Consider the following 24157-nt stretch of genomic DNA (forward strand, 5'->3'; position numbering starts at 1 on the left):
GGTTTAGAGGTTGTAATTCAGTCTAAAATTTGTAACATATTTCAAATTGAAATAAAATAATTATTTAGACAGATTATTGCTTTAAGGCAAATTTTTGCATATCATCCTGTGTTGCATATTTTATTTCTAAAAAAGTTAATAACTAAAATTAATTATGCAATACTTAAATTGTTGGTGGTAAAACACACATTTTACAAGCTTAAATTAATACCAGTTTTCTGAATAAGTACCCTTTTCCCTCCTTGTGTCGAATGACCTATTAGTTTAATAATGTATCTGATAAAGACTAAACCTTGCTCTCAAATCTAATTTACATTATTAAAAATATGATGAGCTGAATATTTTATAATCATAAATTGAATAGAAAAGCAAATAGATATGCAGAGGCGGACTAAGGCTAAAGCAGGCCCTAGGCAACATTGTAATTCCGGGCCTATTTTTAAAATTAAAAAATTAAAAACCTAATTTTTGGGGCCCCAAAAATTACGGGCCCTAGGCACGTGCCTAGGTTGCCTAGGCCTTAGTCCGCCCCTGTAGATATGATATAAATGGGTTCATTGAAATAGTACAATATTCTTTTTTTTATTAAATATTCAACAAATAAATTGAAAGTTCTTTGCAGTTAACCCACTGTTACTTGAGGATGAGTGCTGCACTTACCTTTTGTTTTAAATGTTAGTAAATTGAGCTTCTCAGAAGTTTTGTGGCCAAACTCTCATCTACCTTTCTACCCAAGTATCACCTTCAAAAAGATACTGGAATTGGAAGTACAGTTGTCCCTCTATAGTCCGACGTTTTTTAATCCGACATGCTCAGTAGTCCGACGCACCTCCCGTCAAGGTACCCGTCCCCGTTACGTGTCTGCTTGCACAGAAGCATGTCGCGATGTGAATTCCCCATCCAATTCTTACTCGATGACACACATTTCGTGTGTTTTATGTGAGCAGTTCTGTTCGAACAGTTGGAGTAGAGAATATTGTAAGTTACTGCTAGCAAAACAATGCGAAATATGTAATTATTTTTGGTAATCCAGACACTTTTGGTAATCTGACACACCTTTGGTCCCATACCTGTCGGATTATCAAGGGACAACTGTAATAGTCATTGCTAACACTTTCAGTAATGCTCACCCACAAGTAATCCTGTATCTTATTTTTGCATATCAAGTGGTATGATTCTAACTGTGAAGTGATATTGTATATACATACTAGCAAAAAACGTGATGAAATGTTTCTGAAATGGCTTGATGAGGAGTCTGAGGAAGAAAATGTAGACTCCTTCCTCACAAAAACAAGAATGAGGATCTTTATATGAAAATCCTGGAAGTGTGTGTTGAGAAAGAAACCAGATCTTTTACAGGCAACATCAGTATCAAGAGAAAAGTGTGCATATTGCCCCCAAAAAAAAAAAAAAAGGAAAAAAGCACGCAAAAGTGTAACATGTAGCCTACTACTACTACTACACAAATCTGCAAACAATGCAACTTCAAAAATTCAGAATAAACAGATTAAGAATGTCAATAGAAATTATAATTAAGTTTTACAATAACTTCAGATATCGTACTTCTATTTTTATCAATCTGATCGACCCGATTAGATATCAGTTTTCTGTTTCTATACCGAAATTACTTTTAACGTATTCAAAACTAAAGTGAAAGAAACATTAAAGTGTGTATTATCCATAACAAAACTTCCCGATCTTACTAAAATTTCTCAAGACAAATCATTAACAATAGAAATACATAGGGCAAGTTCAACACTCGCCCTCGAGTAACTGCGTAACAAATCCGACCACGAGGAGCGCCGGGTTAATCAGAATTGACAGTTAATGAAAACAAATGTATTTATAGTACTTTGAAAGAAAATGTGTCATATAAATAAATTTTTATTTTATGAATTTATGGATATCTTTTTACACCACATTTTGAATAATGATAAACTATAATAAATATATGCAATAAATAACACAAGAGTATAATAATATTGGTGTACATTAGTATAATTAGTTAAGAAACTGACTTGAATATTTTTAACTGATGAAGAATATAAAAGTATTTTTAAAAAACTTGTATTATTCAAAGCTTGAATTTAGCATATTCTACTAATGTTTTTTTTTTTAAATACGCTAACACAGCTGATAATTTAAATATACTTGTCGAAAATCATTAACTCTCCGACTTTTGAAGCATTTACATTTTATTTTGCTCATTTTTCGTTTTAAATGCTGTCATTACTTGTTATTAAATTTAAAAAATATATATATATCATGCTTACATCTCGTCAACACATTTCTCCAATTGCTTTTCCATCTTTCTTCGAAATCGACGTCTTAATCATGTGAGAATGATAAACACGTTTAGTCACGAGGTGTAAATTTATCGTTAAAATATCGCCGAAAAAAAAGAAACTTATTTATTACTAATTTTAATCTTATTTATTTATTAGTTTTCGAATTTGTTAATTATAAAAATATAAAAAATGTGAATAAAATAACTAAATGCTAATTATAAAATATTATTTTTTAATGATCGTAAATATCTGGCAACACTAAAAACGAAAATATCGAGCATGCCGTAAAGTGTTTATTTTGTCACGTGTGATGGCTTGTTTTAGACAGTGGAAGGTATATATGGATAATTTTTTATTCAAAATGAGTAAACTTGAAAACTTGTTAGGGTAAGATGTGAATGACATTTTTGGAAGCTTAATAGAACTGTAGAGCATGCTCTTAGGAGCATTAAAGTCAAAATAACTATACCTCTGCATGCGTGAGATAGATAGCTCCCCGAAATCAGCTTACTTCTATGTTGTGTAGCTACTTTCCATGCGTGTTGTGTAGTTGTGTGTTGTTCCCACACACAACTACATGTGGAGTACATATTGGTCAGGGCCGGCCCAGCCAGAGGGCAGTGTGACCGGTGCAATCACACAAGGTCCTGTGATCCTGCATGATTCAGTTCTTGCAAAATTAAAATTTGATCATTTCATTATTTCCTAATCTATTTAATAGATGGTACGTTTACCATTAAAATATTATTTTGTTGTCCTAAACTGTTTTTTTACTTTTTAAAGGCCTCGCATGACAACTTTGCACTGGCCCTATTTTTTCTCGGGCTGGCCCTGGTGTTGGTTAAGATTTGCCATTGCTCACTTTGACCAACACAGACCATGGAGAATAGGCAGTAGTACATGTTCAAGGTAAAAATTGTTTTTAATCAGTAGAAGTTAATGCATTTATTATTTTTGTTAAAGGCACTGGTCACCTTGTCTAAACATAACTTGCTTTCAAACATGATGTCCACAAGCAAGATGGTGGCTGGAACTGCTGTCATTGGGGTTCTCCATTTGGAGCCAGATATCTTGTGAAAGGTCACATGTCAGACTTTTCTTTATTCATAAATATTAGAATGCCTAACCACTGCGCTGGGCTGTCTCTTAAACATGCGATAGGATAATATGGGAACTCTGAATGAGGAGTTTCCCACCCACCCCAGAATTGTAGACCTGTATGAACAAAAAAAGTCAAAGGAACCATACCTATATAAGCAAATCTTTGTGAACTATTCAATTTCAAAGGTCAGTTTTCACTGTGTACCAGTGTACCTATTCTCTATGCTCTGCATCAGTCAAGGTTTGCTATTGCTTGTCTTGACTTACACTCCATATGCAGTTGGGCATGACAGCAACCTCCCGCACCCCTAAAACATATAACATCAAGTACTCCATGAACAGTTAAGTGGACTACTCAAAGTCAACATAGTTATCTGGGCTGAATAATTAAACACAATAGTCTTAGCAGAGCATGAAGCACAACTCCCAATTGTGCCCTGAAAGTAGGCTGATTTCAGGGGTTATATTTTGATGCTTAGTTATGGCTTTTTTTACCTTTTGCTCCTATGGGCATGCTCTACAGCTGTTAAGGCCTCAACAGTCTCATTTACATCTGCAATCTTAACAATTGTCATATATGAAGCATGCAATGCCATTTTTCTTTAAATACATTTTATTGAAGAATTCAAAATGCAATGATTGCCACAAGACATTATTGTGGCACCATAAGTGACTGTATTTTGAAGATGAATTTATATGAAGATATAACATTTAAAGAGCCAGAGTGCAAGTCATGTGACTTTTGGCACTTAAAATGTTACTGCTTATATTTACATCATTTTGATATTCCAGAGAATTTGTAATCTAGTGAGTTTTTTACCATCTTATTGTAAAATTGAAATGAATTCATTCATTAGAAAAAGTGTTTTTATCTCCTGAAAAGTTTCTATTTTGGCATTTACATTATGGCATTGCACACTTCATATATTATAACAAAAGAACTTGAAAAAATTTATGTATATCTTATTTTATTGAATATTAATTATAATTATTATGAGAGAATAATAATATCTGAGATTGTTTTATGCTGTTCAAACTTCTTATTTAGTTATTTTGTGCCACTCAGTGGAATGTACCAGCAATTCAGGTGTGTACTGTACATGTTGAACAGAACTACCAACATTAGGTTGATCCCTTGAATTTCTATATTGATTGATTGAATTTATAAATTCAAATCCACATGTAGTTGTGCATGGCATTGTACTGTTGCTGCCATGCACAACTATATGTGGAGTATTGATCAAGGCAAGCATTATTCTTAAGTAAACCAGGTAAAATTACCAATTAGGGATGCTTGAGAAATTATTGAAGTGAAACAATTGCAAAAATCGATTCAAATTATGTCTGATAGTGTTTGGTGTTATTCAAATGAAAGGTGCTTCAACTAAATATTAAATGATATGAATTTTACCAAAAATATGGTGTCCTTATAATTATGCTACATTTGACAATACAGTTAATTTCAAAAACAGCTTAAAATTGTTTTAATTATTATCAAACATTAATGACAATAATTTTAACATTGTTTTGTGTTTATTATTATGTATCTAAAATTTAAATGTATATTACAAATTGAAGTTGAGTAAAACTAAATTGTTGGCCTCATAATTCTATTACAAGATCAAAAATGAAAACCAATAACTGTAAAAGTGTCAGTTTATACTTGTTATTTTAAGCTTGTGTCTAAAAGTTTTTCTTTTGTCCCTGTTGTCTTGTTCTCTAATTTGTTTAATTTCTTTCGTAATTCAGCAATTGTTACAATGTTTTTATAAGAAGATTAAAACTTCACATTCAGTTTCTACTACTTACTCACTACCAGAAGTTAAGTATACATCAAGCTGACAGTAGTGCTGCAAGTGACAAGATTTAAACTATGCATGCCCCATAGGCAGTAGTACTGGTACACAGTGAAAACTGACCTTTGAAAGTGAATAGCTCACAAAAGTTTGCTTGTACAGGTATGGTTCCTTTGACTTTTTTTTGTTCATACAGGAGGTCTGCAATTCTGGGGTGGGTGGGAAACCCCTCATTCAGAGTTCACATCTTATTCTATCGCATGTTTAACAGACAGCCCAGCACAGTGGTTAGGCATTCTAATGATATTTATGTATAAAGAATAAAGAAAAGTCTGGCATATAACCTTCAAATTTATAAATTGAATTGTAAATTTACCATGAATCTGATCTAATTTTTGTCAGGATCTGAACACAACCAAAAAGATCACATCATCTAATTATAAGTAAGACAAAATCTTTTACACTTTGTTTCTATCAGTTTAAACACTAAGTACAAACATTTTCAGCCGTTTTGAATGGACTTCAGGTACAATAACAGACATTCCAACCGACCTTATTGTACCTGAAGAAGGCCATTCAAAACAGCTGAAAATGTTTGTACTTGGTGATTAAACTGCTAGAAACAAAGTATGAAAGGTTTTGTCTTACTTATTTTACATAGTTCTAGCTTTGAGTGCATGGAAATTATCTAATTAACCAAGAGGAAACAAAAGAGGAAAGATCACATCATGTATTCTGCACAAGCCATCTTATATTATGGCCAACTGGTAATTTGTCAAGGTCACTTAATGACCTTGGGTAGTCTGGTTGTTTGAGATGCCCAGTAAAATTTTCCCATGCAGAAATCTCTACACTGTGCAGTGTGAGAGTCCCATCTCCTTGCACAGATGTTCACCAATAAATCCCAAGTGAGAAAAACTTTTAAAATAGAAGGATTTCAATGAGATGAATGGCCATCTAAAAGCAGCCTTAATATTGCATAAAATGTAAGAAGATAATAAAAAGCAGATATTTCAACAATAAACTATAAATTTATTTTGTTATGCAATCATTATATACCCAAAAATCTAGCAAAGAATGAACAGCACATAAGAATGTACTGTACATAAAACAAATGTTTTCTGTGGTCTTAAGATTATAATAGCCCTTCAAAAATAGAACAAGCTTTAAATGGAACATTTCAATTTTGAAAATAGTATGTCATGTGAAATGAAAAATTATTTTGATGTTAAAGACTTTTTTACTCTGATTGGTTACTGGAATCTGTGATGTGTCCAATCTTTATAAAAATTTAAGGGGACAGTGAAAAGCTCATATTAACTGAATTTGCCACAACTGATCTCATTATGTATGATCAACTGTATTAGAAAAGTTAGATACAATAGATAATCTAATAGATAAAGCAAGTACACTATCATTTATTATTTGTTTCAGCACAGTAAGTAGGAAGTCATCTCTGCAATTTAGTAAAATAGTTTTCTTAATTATGAAAATTATAAAATTCTGTTTATATGTAAGTTCAGACAATGAAAATCAATATTCCTAGAAAAATAGGAAACAATTGATGCTGTATTTGAAATTTAATTTTTTTATTATTAATAATTTTATGTAATACAAGAAAAATATTAATTATATTAGTGATTTTTATCAATGACTAAGACAAAACCTTTCTCACTTTGTTTCTAGTCATTTACACACTGAGTACAATATAGTACTCAGTGTGTAAATGGCTAGTCATTTTGAATAGTTCTAGCTCCAAATGCACAGAAGTGATTTTTATCAAGATGTAAACATTAAATTTAAAGAATATAAATTCATAATTTTTCATACTTCCATTTCTATTATTGATCATTTACCATATATATACTTTTTGTAATAAAATTAACACCATACATAAATTTTCCAGCACAAAGAGTTTGTGTAACAAAGATTTTCAGTTTGTTTTATAAGCCTGCTTCAGGTTTCAAATTACACTGTTCAAAATTCCCAAATTGGAATGTTTCAAATATTGAATGACATTATTTATAATACTCTTTTTAAAATATTGTAATTATGTATACATAAATATATATTTGAACAAGTATATATTAATGAAAAATAAAATATTTGTATAAATAAAATCAAAACCTTTAAACAATCCAGCAAATCGTTTTTTAATATCTTAAAAACGCTTTCGAACGCTTTAAGCGATCATCCTCAGTTATCATTTTGAATCGAACGAAGAATTCGAAATTATGTAAAACAAAATTCAAAAAGCGGTTACATAAATGTACGTTAACATTTACCAAGTTTAAATAAATAAAATATTTGTATAAATAAAATCAAAACCTTTAAACAATCCAGCAAATCGTTTTTTAATATCTTAAAAACACTTTCGAACGCTTTAAGCGATCATCCTCAATTATCATTTTGAATCTAACGAAGAATTCGAAATTACGTAAAACAAAAATTCAAAAAGCTGTTACATAAATGTACGTTAACATTTACCAAGTTTAAATAATTGCAAAAATTATACAAGTTAATTAAATTGAAACAAAGAAATAAAATAAAATATATACATTCAGTAAAAATTATCTTAATTATTCTTCCCGCTTATATAAACTACGTCAACTCATCGTAGAAGGATTTCCATGCTGATGACAATCTGTCAGCATCCCTATGATTAATACAGTTTGTGTGCAACTTCACCTTGTGAATTTCTAGTTTTTCCAGATGTTTTATAGCCTGCCTGGATCTTGTAGCTTTAATGATCGCCGCCCGATCCCAAAAGACCTCGATATTCTGTTGCTTAGCAAAGGCAGCAAGCACCATAGAGTCTATGTTTTTATTTACCGAGTGCTTATGTTCAGCAATTCCTTTCTTTAAGTTTCTCATGGTTGCTCCTATGTATACCAAATTAGAATTAAATCTACTGTCTTTTAACGGTATTGAGTATACTCCTGCCATCATGTTGCGTTTGTAACTGCCTTTATTGTTTCTTAAGAGCCCATATACGGTGGGATTACGCTTGTAAACTATCTGTATGTTCTTATCTCTGGTAATTTTTTTAACCATTCCTTTGAGGAACGGTATGTAATTAAGCATGACTCTCTCTTTACACTGATTCCCTCTCTGAGAGGGGTGGCACTTCCGACAATTCGCAATGAGAGCATCTATTCTTTCTCTACGGTATCCCTGCTGTATCGCTATGTTTCGTATATAATCCAATTCTTTGTACGTGTCGCAGATGCTGGTGCAATGCGTGTGCCCTCATTATCCATGAACGAAAAACGGCAATTTTTATATACTCAGGGTCTGCGGAGTTCCTAGGAATGACAATAGGAAGATAAGTGGGTTTCCGGTATATGTCTGTTCTGATTTCCCCTTCTTTGCAAGTTATAGATAAATCCAAAAAATTAACATTGTTTCCACTTTCCTGCTCTAGCTACAGGGTTAATCCATATGGGTTGTCGTTGATCAGATCTATAAATTGGTTAACCCTGCGATTATCCTTCCATAAAATAAAGATATCATCCACATATCTTGCGTAAGCCAATATGTCTTCCTGGAACGAGGGGAGTATATCATTTTCGAGTTTACGCAACACTAAGATATTAAAAAACGATTTGCTGGATTGTAGGTTTTGATTTTATTTATAGTGTAGTTCCAGTAAGAAAGTATTTTATTTAAATATTTGTATTTTTACAAATAAAGTAAACTACAGGAATTCCATATGCCTATGCATTTTTTTATTAATATATACTTGTTTAAATATATATTTATGTATACATAATTACAATATTTTAAAAAGAATTTTATAACATCATTGAAAATTTGAAACATTCCAATTTGGGTATGTTGAATTGTGTAATTTGAAACCTGAAACAGGTTTATAAAATAAACAGAAAATGTTTGTTACACAAACTCTTTGTGCTTGAAAATTTATGTACGGTCAATTTTATTACACCATACATAAATTATTACAGGTTATCTATTCTAGTTTTAATTTTGGACTTTAGTATACACTTTTTGTTTCACATTTTTCCAAAACAAGAAATAAAGTTATATAGTGGTATAAAATGCAAATTTTTATCATTTGATGGGCCAGTCATACTGATATAAATGGAATGCATAAGCAAAGACATACCACAGTGTTATACTATTATAAACCAAGTGTATCAATAATAATATGGTACTATGCTATGTAAACTAGTGATATCTTAGGATGCAACTATGCAGACACGAGCAAGCAAGAATATGTGGTGAGAAGAGGCGAGATGCAATAAATATCAAACCCTGTCAGATATGTGCAGAACCAAAAATTCTGTCAGATATGTTTGCTCACGCTAGCTAGATTTCTCACTTCTCACTTGCACATGTTTCTCTTTGTGAGAACTATATCACTCACAACCTCTTGCTTGCTACTAAATTTGCATCTGCATAATCGCACCCTTATTGATGATGTTGATTTTGGCTCAAATAGGTTTATCAGTAGATTTGATATATAATAGAGATCTATCAAGATAAATTACTGAAGATTTTTGCAGTTGTTATGCATCTTGCATAGATACTGTTGTCTTTATCCTTTTCTATATGAGCTTTACTGCATAGTACATAATATATATATATATATATATATATATGTTTTCATTTATTGTTATCTTTGGAGTTTTTAATTTTGAAATTGTTGCAATGAGTACTTACTTATTTATTATGTATGCTTAAGCTGTAATATAATATTTAATGTAACATGTCTGTAATGAACATCATTAGCAAGTATAAAATATTAAGTAATCTTCAGGTAAAAAGATAATACAAAAATTAATCTATGCCAAACTTTTGTGATTGGTAGTGAATAGGAAACACTGTTGTCTAAATAAGACACACTAACATTTTCTAAATCATAATCCAAAGACTCAAACAAATGTTGGCATCTTATTAGAAACTATAAAATGGTAATGTAAAATTGACAATTCAAAATTAGTCTATTTCAAGAATGAACGATGTTTCCAGACTTGCAAAACATATATATTGTATATTGAAAGGTATAATAGTCAATATTCTGATGAAAGTGTTGTGCTCTTATTATACATTTTTACTGTGGACTATCACATACCATATCCACATCTTAGTTCTAGCCTACTGATACCCTATTGCATGTCTGAGTGTAGGTTTAAACCAGAGTCTGAAAATCTTGAGGTAGACTTATATGTCAGTATATATAATATGTGAAAATACAATTTGATTTGTTAGTTTTAATTACTACATTTAAATTTGAAATTAATTTTTTTAAGGATCTTGTAGCTGTTGTTACTGGAGGAGCTTCGGGTTTAGGACAGGCTACTGTAAAAAATTTAATAAGTAAAGGAGCTAAAGTAATCATCTGTGATTTACCAACATCAAATGGAGAAAGCATTGCAAAAGATTTGGGTAACAACTGTGTATTCTCTTCTACTGATGTAAGTATATATTTAACAATTTAACTATAAATGAACTTGTCCTGAAAAATCAATATATATATTATAGTTTTTATAATATACTTTCACTCAGCAAGGACCTGAAAAAGATATATTGCAACGAGCAAATACAGTATTTATTGTGACATTGTCACAATGCTGGACTACAATTTTTAATCATATTTTTAATGTATTTGATTTAAAATATATGTTCTCCACCTCAAATTAGTAATGTCTTGTCTTTGTGTATCATACTTTTACTGTTAGCAATACAATTATGCTAGTCATCTATCTCTTTTTCAGGGAAAAATTTTTTAATTGAAATAATGTGACTTCAAGTTTGCATCAGAAGTTCATATATAGTTAATTGGGCCTCATGCTTCTAAGCTTTCCATATCTTGTCTTAGCTTTCATCTAACTAACTCTATTCTTGAGATTAAGGAAGTTCAGGCAGATGAATTGTAGACCTTTAAATTCCTACTGTTATCCAACAGTGGGAATTTAAAGGTCTACAATTTTTTCAAATTGCGGCCCAATAATATGAAATTGTTGTTCAAATTTTTATTTTATGGTAAAATTATAACAACATAATTTTAGCTAAAGTCTTCACTTATATAGGAAATATATATATATACAGTGTAATACCAGATCTTAGTATCTTAGTGGCTTTTATAGGGGAATATAATGATGACAATCTACATGTATATATATCATTATGTAGTTGCAAAAATGTTTGAAAAACAGGATGTTTATTTTTGCATTCTCTATCTTGAGAGAGTGTGGGTTTTGGTTGAATATGTAATTCTCAATATTAACCAAGCATTTTGATTAACCAGCCAATATTGAGAATTACATATTCAACCAAAACCCACACTCTCTCAAGATAGAGAATGCAAAAATAACTAACATCCAGGAAAGGCTCAGTGGTAAGCTTAGAAGACAGGATGTTTATTTTGACATCCAGCTCTTCTAATTGTCCCAAAAAACTACTGCAATAAAATATATTTGGTTATAATTTTTACACTGCTGTAGAAAAAACACAGCAATTAGAAGTATATTTTAGGTTATGGATTGGTTAAATAGTTTAAAGGTAATTAAAAGACTTTTTCAAAGTACTTTGCTAGGTTTAGAAAGGTATGATGGGAATTTCGGAAACAAACTGGCACTGCATTCTTAGTTTGTCAAGAAGTTTTATAAGGAACGTTGATGATTTCCTTTCTATCTTTATATACTCTCTACGAATGAAGAATTTGATACAGAGCACAATGCTTTTTACAAATGTCATAGCATTCAATCAGTTCTTGATCTGCACACAGTATTGCTTGTTTCCATTTTTTAAATAATTCCAAATCATTTGTTATCTTAAATACATTTATTATTTGTTTCTTTGGATAATAATTATCTTTGCAATTATGCACACATTATTTAAAAGACATTCTTTTCTAAGAATTTTTTTAAAATACTGTTGAATGAGACAACATAAAATGATAAGCAATGATACAAAATAGACTTTCTAATAAGATGACGCCTGGTGGTGAACATCTGAAGTAAGACCACATTCCTGAGAAGTTTTTGACAGTCAAACAATAGGAGTGGTATCACCTGTATTCTTACACCTTGATTTTAGCATAACTGAATAGCAAGCTATACAATATGTTCAAGATATTTGTCCTCAACTTCAATGATTTTTGCATCATGGAAAACACCATGGAAGAGGGTTGATGGTCTGCACATTCTCTAGATATAAATCCTTGAGACTTCTCAATAGAAAGTAGCATGATCAATGTTTTTCACATGTCCGAAGTTACATTTTACATTTTAAATACTCTGTTATAATAATTATTAGTTTTTAAATTCAGATAAAAAATAGTATGTATAATAATTGTGATGATACAGTATTTTAAATACGTAAAGTAAATTTATTACAGGTTTTATTTTTATTTATTTATTTTGAGATGTACTATATTTACTCGCATATAAGACAAGTTTTTATTCATTTTTCACTGTTTCAAAAACCTAAGTTGACTTATATGCACGAGCGAAGGATTCTTTGTGTTTTTGTACTAAGTTTTTTGAACTGTATATTTGCATTTTTTACTGGATGCTCACCCTCTGGTGTTTAAAAACACAAGTATTTTATCTGGTTCATTTGAATTGTTTGTGTGTATCCTCAGGAGCAGATGAATAGCAATAGGAAAAGCAAAGTTTTTAAGTTGAATTCCAAAATCACACAGGAGCCCGATATAAGTTTTAATCCATTCCCACATGAAAACAGATAATTATTCGGAAATCAGAATTCAGAGAAACTCATAAGCGTAATCAATGGAAAGTGGATTCAACGTTAAGAATTGTCAAATAAGATTCCCGATTGTGCAGCTTTACGTGAACAAATTATGTTGTTGATTTTACAAGATTTTTTCTTAAAGTTTAACGTGCCAGTAATTTTTACAGGATAATGTGTGCATTTACATGCATTTGATATTTAATTTGTGATTAAATAAAATAAAATTAGAATTGTATTAATAAATCTAATTTTCTTAATTTTGATTTTTAAAATCACACCTTGTCCTATATGCGAATAAATATTGTATGTGGAATATCATGATATGCTGTTCAGAGTTTTATTAATATGAATTTATCATTATTTTCAATAAAATAGATAACTTCAGAGGATGAAGTTCAAAACATGTTTCAAATGATTAAAGACAAATTTAAAAGATTAGATCTTACTGTTAATTGTGCTGCAATAGCTCGAGCTTATCAAGTATATAATTTCAATACCAATGTTTCACATAAATTGGAAGATTTTCATGACACACTAAATGTAAGTATTTTTAAGTATAGATTTTTACAATAGATTCATGTTAATTGCTATAAATGATTAAGCATGTAATAATAAAGGTTACTTTGTGATGATGCCAGAGGTCATTTTAGCTAAGCGTTCTGGGACATTCCAATTTTCAACACTGACTAAGTGCTGATCTCAATGTTTGTTAAAAGTCATTCCTTTTTTCAACATTAAAGTGGTGCAGTGCTGTTGTCAACACTGACTCAACACACTCAGCACTCAACAGATATGTTGATCGCTATTTTTCAATGAATTACGGGTAATTGGTGCAACAGTTGAATGAAATCCATCTTGCTGAGAATGGAATTATGGGAACTAAGCACTTCATACCTGAAGTTGAAACGTTGTTGATGACGTCAAATTATTGGTTTCAACACCCAACACTCGTGTTGAAAATTGGAATGTCCCAATTACTTCTTGAGTTTGAATGAAATCATTATCTTGATATATTTTGTGTGTGTTTAATTTTATTTTTCAAAAAACTTCAAAGCATATTTGAAACTTTTATATTCAGAGAACAACAGAATTTAAAATGTTTTCTGGAACTTTCTAGAATGTTTTTTAGTTGTTCTTTAGTTCTAAAATATTAACGTGTAAAATAAATAAATAAGTACAGTACACATGAATAATTATGCAAATAGGAAATGAACAAACATGATTGAAGTGTGTTTCAAAATTTTTCATTTTTAACATTTTCATATTTATTAAATTCCTAGAAAAAATAATTTAGGAATTTGAGTAAATAATAATAAATATTTTATGAATATATTACAGAAATAATATGCATGATTTCACATTTATTTGTACCTTACTTGTAACCTATTTTATGCTCTTTATATATATAAAGAGCATAAAATATTTATTTTAGTTGTAACAAAAACACAATGATAAGAATTAGTGATCATTTTAAAATAATAATATAATTATTGGAGATGAGAAAATACTAATTGAAAATACTCAGATACTAGAAAGTATTTGAAATTTGAGATCTCAAATATAGCATTGATAAAAAATAAATTTGAATACTACTGTATTTTTGCAGAATGATTAGCATGCCCCATATAAACAGAGGAGACTAGCATGCCAGAAACCACATGGTTACCAGCATGCCAGTTAAACTGCAACTAAAATATAAAATTAATCAGATATAACAAAATTAGTTGTTAATTAAATGTTAAAGAAAACATTCTTCTGAGTACAATAAAATAATAACATTGTAAATTGACTGAAAATCAGAAGGAGAATTTTCATTTAGAAGACAATAAAACAAGTAATGACTTATTGACATTAGTAGTGATTAACTTCACTAAGTATTCAGGTTATTTGAGATTTAGTTAATATTCAAATTTGAGAAAAGTGATATTTGCCCATCTCTAATGATTACACTAAGACATAATTACAATATTCAATGGCATTTCATTGTATCAGTGGTCCCTTGTTGCTAACAAAAAAAATTATATAAAATAACAAATTATAACAACATTAAATGCAATTAATGGTATCTCTTATTATTTTTCTTACAACTTCTTATTTTAAATTTTACCAATGTGAAAATGAAACAGTCAAATGATTTATTATTCATATCATCAACATTGTTATAAATACAAAAAGTTTTATTTATAATATCACTGTCAGAATTTGTTTTTAGTTGGATGATAAATATTATGTTTACAATTTTACACTGAATATTCCACAATAATAGTTTTCATTCATCTTAGTGTTATTTACAGTGAGGGCAAACTATGAAGTTGCTTTATATTACTTTATTTGAAATTATATTTTTCACTCTTCTCTAACTGCACCCAACTAATATTCACACCTCGATACAAAAACCTTTAAACATGCAGCCTTTTTATTCACTTTTCTAATGTTTTCGGCCAGTTTGAATGGAGAAAAATATAATCCTCAGATATATATCTGAGGATTATATTTTTCTGCATATTTTAATACGGTATTTTATATTTTATTTTGTTTGACAAAAAAACTATATAATTTTGATCTAATTTGAAAAAATCTAATATTTAATTTATAATTTCAGGTTAATGTTATTGGTACATTTAATATATTACGCTTAGCAGCTGGAATGATGGGAAAAAACACACCAGATACAAATGGGCAGAGAGGATTGATCATTAATACATCATCAATTTGTGCATTTGATGGAGAGATTGGGCAGTCAGCATATTCAGCAAGTAGTGGTGCAATTAATGCAATGACTTTACCAATAGCTCGTGATCTTTCTACTCAAGGTATTCGCTGCTGTACAGTAGCTCCAGGTAATGATTTTACAGATTCAAAATAATTACTTTTAATAATAGTATTTTTTAAACACAATATGAAAACTAATACAAGTTGACGATTTCTACATTATTCTTTTGAGAATAATCTGATATTAAGATATGCGAACACAGTAAAAATGACTGAAATATCTATTATTGACTGGATGTATTCTAAAATTAATTTTTTATTCATAATGATACATATAAATAATATCAGTAGATTTATAATCAAATATTCTATATTTTTTATTTAAACTTATTTATTTAATTTTTTGGATTCAATGTTTTTCTGCATTCATGCTAGTGAAATATGAGTTTTTCTCATAAATAACATATTATAAATACAGTAGATCCCCCTATAAGACAGTAGATACGTTCCGTTCTTTATGAATCAATTTTGTAGGAATCATAGTTTACGGACTATGGCTGTTTGAAAGATTTTCTTTCATAAAATTAATCGATTCTAGACTAATTCGACTCAACATTTCCAAAATGCATATATTTTTTTGAAAATAATCCGTATAAACTACGTTATAAACAAAAAATTGTAGGATTGCTTACCGAGTGTGTACCGTTCGACTACGCCCGTTGCTAAAGCTTGGTTTCGTCGCNTGGGCAAAAAGTAACAATAGTGAAGATTAAGATAATTACATTATAGCCAATCTTACCCGTTTTCACAGAATGCAAGAATTAGGTCCCCCGTTTCCAGACTAATTACAGAATTTTTACATCCAGTCAAACAAACTATTTTCAACATTTCTGGAACATTTACAATCATTCTATAATCGAACCAATATTCAAATTTTATGTTCAAATTAAATTTGAACATAACATTCAAAATAGAAAACCACTTTCAGGCCCATATCTCCTGCACCCTTATAGCTATCAAGACGGAACCACCATAGTGCACGAATGGAGACTTGGGGCTACTACCACATACAAACACCATTCACATGCGATGTGTAGTTTTGGCGGAAAAGTGAAATATAGGGACATACATGTCCATTTTTATATATATATATATATATAGATATAGATTTTTTCATACTTTACCATTTTTTTGAAATTTTTTTTTTTTAATATAAAAAGTATTTTATATAGACATATACGAGGGGGAACCAAATAAAAACCGAACTGTGAGCGCGCTGCCATTCGTAGACAAGCAGAGAGTTCTCCCGTTACATGGGGTTAGTAGAGACCTTCATGAAATAGCTGTGCAAATGGCATCAGTTTGTAGGTTTACGTTTGAGCATAGTGTGTTGTGTTTCTCTTACTGTTATTTTGTTCTGCCTGCAAAGTTCTGGACATCCTTCAACATCTCAAAACAATGAAAACGTTGAAAAAATCTGCCAAAAAAGTGTTAAGACGTCTGCGAGAGGATGTGCGAAGGAAACGTCTGGAACTTTAGCGATCAGGTGACTGGTTCCTTCATCATGACAATGCCCATGCACACACGGCCTTACGAGTGACTCACTATTTGGCCTGTCATTCCCCACCCTCCGTATTTACCAGACCTAGCCTTGTGCGACTTTTTTCTGTTTCCGAGAATGAAAAAAGTTTAAAAGGGAAACATTTTGATGATGTGGAGATGGTAAAAACAACTTTGCTAAGGGCACTGGACAATATCAAGGTTGAAGCATTCTAGAGATGCTTCAAACAGTGGGGAAAAAGACTTCACAAGTGCATCACATCTAATGGAGAGTACTNCAAGATAAATTACTGAAGATTTTTGCAGTTATGCATCTTGCATAGATACTGTTGTCTTTATCCTTTTTTATATGAGCTTTACTGCATAGTACATAATATATATATATATATATATATATATGTTTTCATTTATTGTTATCTTTGGAGTTTTTAATTTTGAAATTGTTGCAATGAGTACTTACTTATTTATTATGTATGCTTAAGCTGTAATATAATATTTAATGTAACATGTCTGTAATGAACATCATTAGCAAGTATAAAATATTAAGTAATCTTCAGGTAAAAAGATAATACAAAAATTAATCTATGCCAAACTTTTGTGATTGGTAGTGAATAGGAAACACTGTTGTCTAAATAAGACACACTAACATTTTCTAAATCATAATCCAAAGACTCAAACAAATGTTGGCATCTTATTAGAAACTATAAAATGGTAATGTAAAATTGACAATTCAAAATTAGTCTATTTCAAGAATGAACGATGTTTCCAGACTTGCAAAACATATATATTGTATATTGAAAGGTATAATAGTCAATATTCTGATGAAAGTGTTGTGCTCTTATTATACATTTTTACTGTGGACTATCACATACCATATCCACATCTTAGTTCTAGCCTACTGATACCCTATTGCATGTCTGAGTGTAGGTTTAAACCAGAGTCTGAAAATCTTGAGGTAGACTTATATGTCAGTATATATAATATGTGAAAATACAATTTGATTTGTTAGTTTTAATTACTACATTTAAATTTGAAATTAATTTTTTTAAGGATCTTGTAGCTGTTGTTACTGGAGGAGCTTCGGGTTTAGGACAGGCTACTGTAAAAAATTTAATAAGTAAAGGAGCTAAAGTAATCATCTGTGATTTACCAACATCAAATGGAGAAAGCATTGCAAAAGATTTGGGTAACAACTGTGTATTCTCTTCTACTGATGTAAGTATATATTTAACAATTTAACTATAAATGAACTTGTCCTGAAAAATCAATATATATATTATAGTTTTTATAATATACTTTCACTCAGCAAGGACCTGAAAAAGATATATTGCAACGAGCAAATACAGTATTTATTGTGACATTGTCACAATGCTGGACTACAATTTTTAATCATATTTTTAATGTATTTGATTTAAAATATATGTTCTCCACCTCAAATTAGTAATGTCTTGTCTTTGTGTATCATACTTTTACTGTTAGCAATACAATTATGCTAGTCATCTATCTCTTTTTCAGGGAAAAATTTTTTAATTGAAATAATGTGACTTCAAGTTTGCATCAGAAGTTCATATATAGTTAATTGGGCCTCATGCTTCTAAGCTTTCCATATCTTGTCTTAGCTTTCATCTAACTAACTCTATTCTTGAGATTAAGGAAGTTCAGGCAGATGAATTGTAGACCTTTAAATTCCTACTGTTATCCAACAGTGGGAATTTAAAGGTCTACAATTTTTTCAAATTGCGGCCCAATAATATGAAATTGTTGTTCAAATTTTTATTTTATGGTAAAATTATAACAACATAATTTTAGCTAAAGTCTTCACTTATATAGGAAATATATATATATACAGTGTAATACCAGATCTTAGTATCTTAGTGGCTTTTATAGGGGAATATAATGATGACAATCTACATGTATATATATCATTATGTAGTTGCAAAAATGTTTGAAAAACAGGATGTTTATTTTTGCATTCTCTATCTTGAGAGAGTGTGGGTTTTGGTTGAATATGTAATTCTCAATATTAACCAAGCATTTTGATTAACCAGCCAATATTGAGAATTACATATTCAACCAAAACCCACACTCTCTCAAGATAGAGAATGCAAAAATAACTAACATCCAGGAAAGGCTCAGTGGTAAGCTTAGAAGACAGGATGTTTATTTTGACATCCAGCTCTTCTAATTGTCCCAAAAAACTACTGCAATAAAATATATTTGGTTATAATTTTTACACTGCTGTAGAAAAAACACAGCAATTAGAAGTATATTTTAGGTTATGGATTGGTTAAATAGTTTAAAGGTAATTAAAAGACTTTTTCAAAGTACTTTGCTAGGTTTAGAAAGGTATGATGGGAATTTCGGAAACAAACTGGCACTGCATTCTTAGTTTGTCAAGAAGTTTTATAAGGAACGTTGATGATTTCCTTTCTATCTTTATATACTCTCTACGAATGAAGAATTTGATACAGAGCACAATGCTTTTTACAAATGTCATAGCATTCAATCAGTTCTTGATCTGCACACAGTATTGCTTGTTTCCATTTTTTAAATAATTCCAAATCATTTGTTATCTTAAATACATTTATTATTTGTTTCTTTGGATAATAATTATCTTTGCAATTATGCACACATTATTTAAAAGACATTCTTTTCTAAGAATTTTTTTAAAATACTGTTGAATGAGACAACATAAAATGATAAGCAATGATACAAAATAGACTTTCTAATAAGATGACGCCTGGTGGTGAACATCTGAAGTAAGACCACATTCCTGAGAAGTTTTTGACAGTCAAACAATAGGAGTGGTATCACCTGTATTCTTACACCATGATTTTAGCATAACTGAATAGCAAGCTATACAATATGTTCAAGATATTTGTCCTCAACTTCAATGATTTTTGCATCATGGAAAACACCATGGAAGAGGGTTGATGGTCTGCACATTCTCTAGATATAAATCCTTGAGACTTCTCAATAGAAAGTAGCATGATCAATGTTTTTCACATGTCCGAAGTTACATTTTACATTTTAAATACTCTGTTATAATAATTATTAGTTTTTAAATTCAGATAAAAAATAGTATGTATAATAATTGTGATGATACAGTATTTTAAATACGTAAAGTAAATTTATTACAGGTTTTATTTTTATTTATTTATTTTGAGATGTACTATATTTACTCGCATATAAGACAAGTTTTTATTCATTTTTCACTGTTTCAAAAACCTAAGTTGACTTATATGCACGAGCGAAGGATTCTTTGTGTTTTTGTACTAAGTTTTTTGAACTGTGTATTTGCATTTTTTACTGGATGCTCACCCTCTGGTGTTTAAAAACACAAGTATTTTATCTGGTTCATTTGAATTGTTTGTGTGTATCCTCAGGAGCAGATGAATAGCAATAGGAAAAGCAAAGTTTTTAAGTTGAATTCCAAAATCACACAGGAGCCCGATATAAGTTTTAATCCATTCCCACATGAAAACAGATAATTATTCGGAAATCAGAATTCAGAGAAACTCATAAGCGTAATCAATGGAAAGTGGATTCAACGTTAAGAATTGTCAAATAAGATTCCCGATTGTGCAGCTTTACGTGAACAAATTATGTTGTTGATTTTACAAGATTTTTTCTTAAAGTTTAACGTGCCAGTAATTTTTACAGGATAATGTGTGCATTTACATGCATTTGATATTTAATTTGTGATTAAATAAAATAAAATTAGAATTGTATTAATAAATCTAATTTTCTTAATTTTGATTTTTAAAGTCACACCTTGTCCTATATGCGAATAAATATTGTATGTGGAATATCATGATATGCTGTTCAGAGTTTTATTAATATGAATTTATCATTATTTTCAATAAAATAGATAACTTCAGAGGATGAAGTTCAAAACATGTTTCAAATGATTAAAGACAAATTTAAAAGATTAGATCTTACTGTTAATTGTGCTGCAATAGCTCGAGCTTATCAAGTATATAATTTCAATACCAATGTTTCACATAAATTGGAAGATTTTCATGACACACTAAATGTAAGTATTTTTAAGTATAGATTTTTACAATAGATTCATGTTAATTGCTATAAATGATTAAGCATGTAATAATAAAGGTTACTTTGTGATGATGCCAGAGGTCATTTTAGCTAAGCGTTCTGGGACATTCCAATTTTCAACACTGACTAAGTGCTGATCTCAATGTTTGTTAAAAGTCATTCCTTTTTTCAACATTAAAGTGGTGCAGTGCTGTTGTCAACACTGACTCAACACACTCAGCACTCAACAGATATGTTGATCGCTATTTTTCAATGAATTACGGGTAATTGGTGCAACAGTTGAATGAAATCCATCTTGCTGAGAATGGAATTATGGGAACTAAGCACTTCATACCTGAAGTTGAAACGTTGTTGATGACGTCAAATTATTGGTTTCAACACCCAACACTCGTGTTGAAAATTGGAATGTCCCAATTACTTCTTGAGTTTGAATGAAATCATTATCTTGATATATTTTGTGTGTGTTTAATTTTATTTTTCAAAAAACTTCAAAGCATATTTGAAACTTTTATATTCAGAGAACAACAGAATTTAAAATGTTTTCTGGAACTTTCTAGAATGTTTTTTAGTTGTTCTTTAGTTCTAAAATATTAACGTGTAAAATAAATAAATAAGTACAGTACACATGAATAATTATGCAAATAGGAAATGAACAAACATGATTGAAGTGTGTTTCAAAATTTTTCATTTTTAACATTTTCATATTTATTAAATTCCTAGAAAAAATAATTTAGGAATTTGAGTAAATAATAATAAATATTTTATGAATATATTACAGAAATAATATGCATGATTTCACATTTATTTGTACCTTACTTGTAACCTATTTTATGCTCTTTATATATATAAAGAGCATAAAATATTTATTTTAGTTGTAACAAAAACACAATGATAAGAATTAGTGATCATTTTAAAATAATAATATAATTATTGGAGATGAGAAAATACTAATTGAAAATACTCAGATACTAGAAAGTATTTGAAATTTGAGATCTCAAATATAGCATTGATAAAAAATAAATTTGAATACTACTGTATTTTTGCAGAATGATTAGCATGCCCCATATAAACAGAGGAGACTAGCATGCCAGAAACCACATGGTTACCAGCATGCCAGTTAAACTGCAACTAAAATATAAAATTAATCAGATATAACAAAATTAGTTGTTAATTAAATGTTAAAGAAAACATTCTTCTGAGTACAATAAAATAATAACATTGTAAATTGACTGAAAATCAGAAGGAGAATTTTCATTTAGAAGACAATAAAACAAGTAATGACTTATTGACATTAGTAGTGATTAACTTCACTAAGTATTCAGGTTATTTGAGATTTAGTTAATATTCAAATTTGAGAAAAGTGATATTTGCCCATCTCTAATGATTACACTAAGACATAATTACAATATTCAATGGCATTTCATTGTATCAGTGGTCCCTTGTTGCTAACAAAAAAAATTATATAAAATAACAAATTATAACAACATTAAATGCAATTAATGGTATCTCTTATTATTTTTCTTACAACTTCTTATTTTAAATTTTACCAATGTGAAAATGAAACAGTCAAATGATTTATTATTCATATCATCAACATTGTTATAAATACAAAAAGTTTTATTTATAATATCACTGTCAGAATTTGTTTTTAGTTGGATGATAAATATTATGTTTACAATTTTACACTGAATATTCCACAATAATAGTTTTCATTCATCTTAGTGTTATTTACAGTGAGGGCAAACTATGAAGTTGCTTTATATTACTTTATTTGAAATTATATTTTTCACTCTTCTCTAACTGCACCCAACTAATATTCACACCTCGATACAAAAACCTTTAAACATGCAGCCTTTTTATTCACTTTTCTAATGTTTTCGGCCAGTTTGAATGGAGAAAAATATAATCCTCAGATATATATCTGAGGATTATATTTTTCTGCATATTTTAATACGGTATTTTATATTTTATTTTGTTTGACAAAAAAACTATATAATTTTGATCTAATTTGAAAAAATCTAATATTTAATTTATAATTTCAGGTTAATGTTATTGGTACATTTAATATATTACGCTTAGCAGCTGGAATGATGGGAAAAAACACACCAGATACAAATGGGCAGAGAGGATTGATCATTAATACATCATCAATTTGTGCATTTGATGGAGAGATTGGGCAGTCAGCATATTCAGCAAGTAGTGGTGCAATTAATGCAATGACTTTACCAATAGCTCGTGATCTTTCTACTCAAGGTATTCGCTGCTGTACAGTAGCTCCAGGTAATGATTTTACAGATTCAAAATAATTACTTTTAATAATAGTATTTTTTAAACACAATATGAAAACTAATACAAGTTGACGATTTCTACATTATTCTTTTGAGAATAATCTGATATTAAGATATGCGAACACAGTAAAAATGACTGAAATATCTATTATTGACTGGATGTATTCTAAAATTAATTTTTTATTCATAATGATACATATAAATAATATCAGTAGATTTATAATCAAATATTCTATATTTTTTATTTAAACTTATTTATTTAATTTTTTGGATTCAATGTTTTTCTGCATTCATGCTAGTGAAATATGAGTTTTTCTCATAAATAACATATTATAAATACAGTAGATCCCCCTATAAGACAGTAGATACGTTCCGTTCTTTATGAATCAATTTTGTAGGAATCATAGTTTACGGACTATGGCTGTTTGAAAGATTTTCTTTCATAAAATTAATCGATTCTAGACTAATTCGACTCAACATTTCCAAAATGCATATATTTTTTTGAAAATAATCCGTATAAACTACGTTATAAACAAAAAATTGTAGGATTGCTTACCGAGTGTGTACCGTTCGACTACGCCCGTTGCTAAAGCTTGGTTTCGTCGCGGAACAGCGCATCAAACCGCGGCCGCGATTT

At 29.7% G+C, this 24157-nt stretch overlaps 1 protein-coding gene across 1 annotated transcript in view; it reads left to right on the top strand.

The window, feature by feature from the left end:
• Positions 1-2559: 2559 nt before the first annotated feature.
• The window catches only part of LOC111640538 (3-hydroxyacyl-CoA dehydrogenase type-2-like), a 26895-nt gene continuing 5297 nt past the window's right edge, over positions 2560-24157 (top strand). The window contains exons 1-5 of the mRNA XM_023386556.1: positions 2560-2622; positions 10459-10623; positions 13280-13444; positions 15507-15668; positions 23275-23512. Coding sequence (XP_023242324.1) covers positions 2599-2622; positions 10459-10623; positions 13280-13444; positions 15507-15668; positions 23275-23512 — 754 coding nt within the window. The 5' untranslated portion in view covers positions 2560-2598. The remainder of the gene's footprint in view (positions 2623-10458; positions 10624-13279; positions 13445-15506; positions 15669-23274; positions 23513-24157) is intronic.

Source organism: Centruroides sculpturatus, unplaced genomic scaffold, assembly GCF_000671375.1.
Source record: "Centruroides sculpturatus isolate CEXI.00-Female unplaced genomic scaffold, Cexi_2.0 scaffold148, whole genome shotgun sequence".
NCBI classification, from domain to species: domain Eukaryota; kingdom Metazoa; phylum Arthropoda; class Arachnida; order Scorpiones; family Buthidae; genus Centruroides; species Centruroides sculpturatus.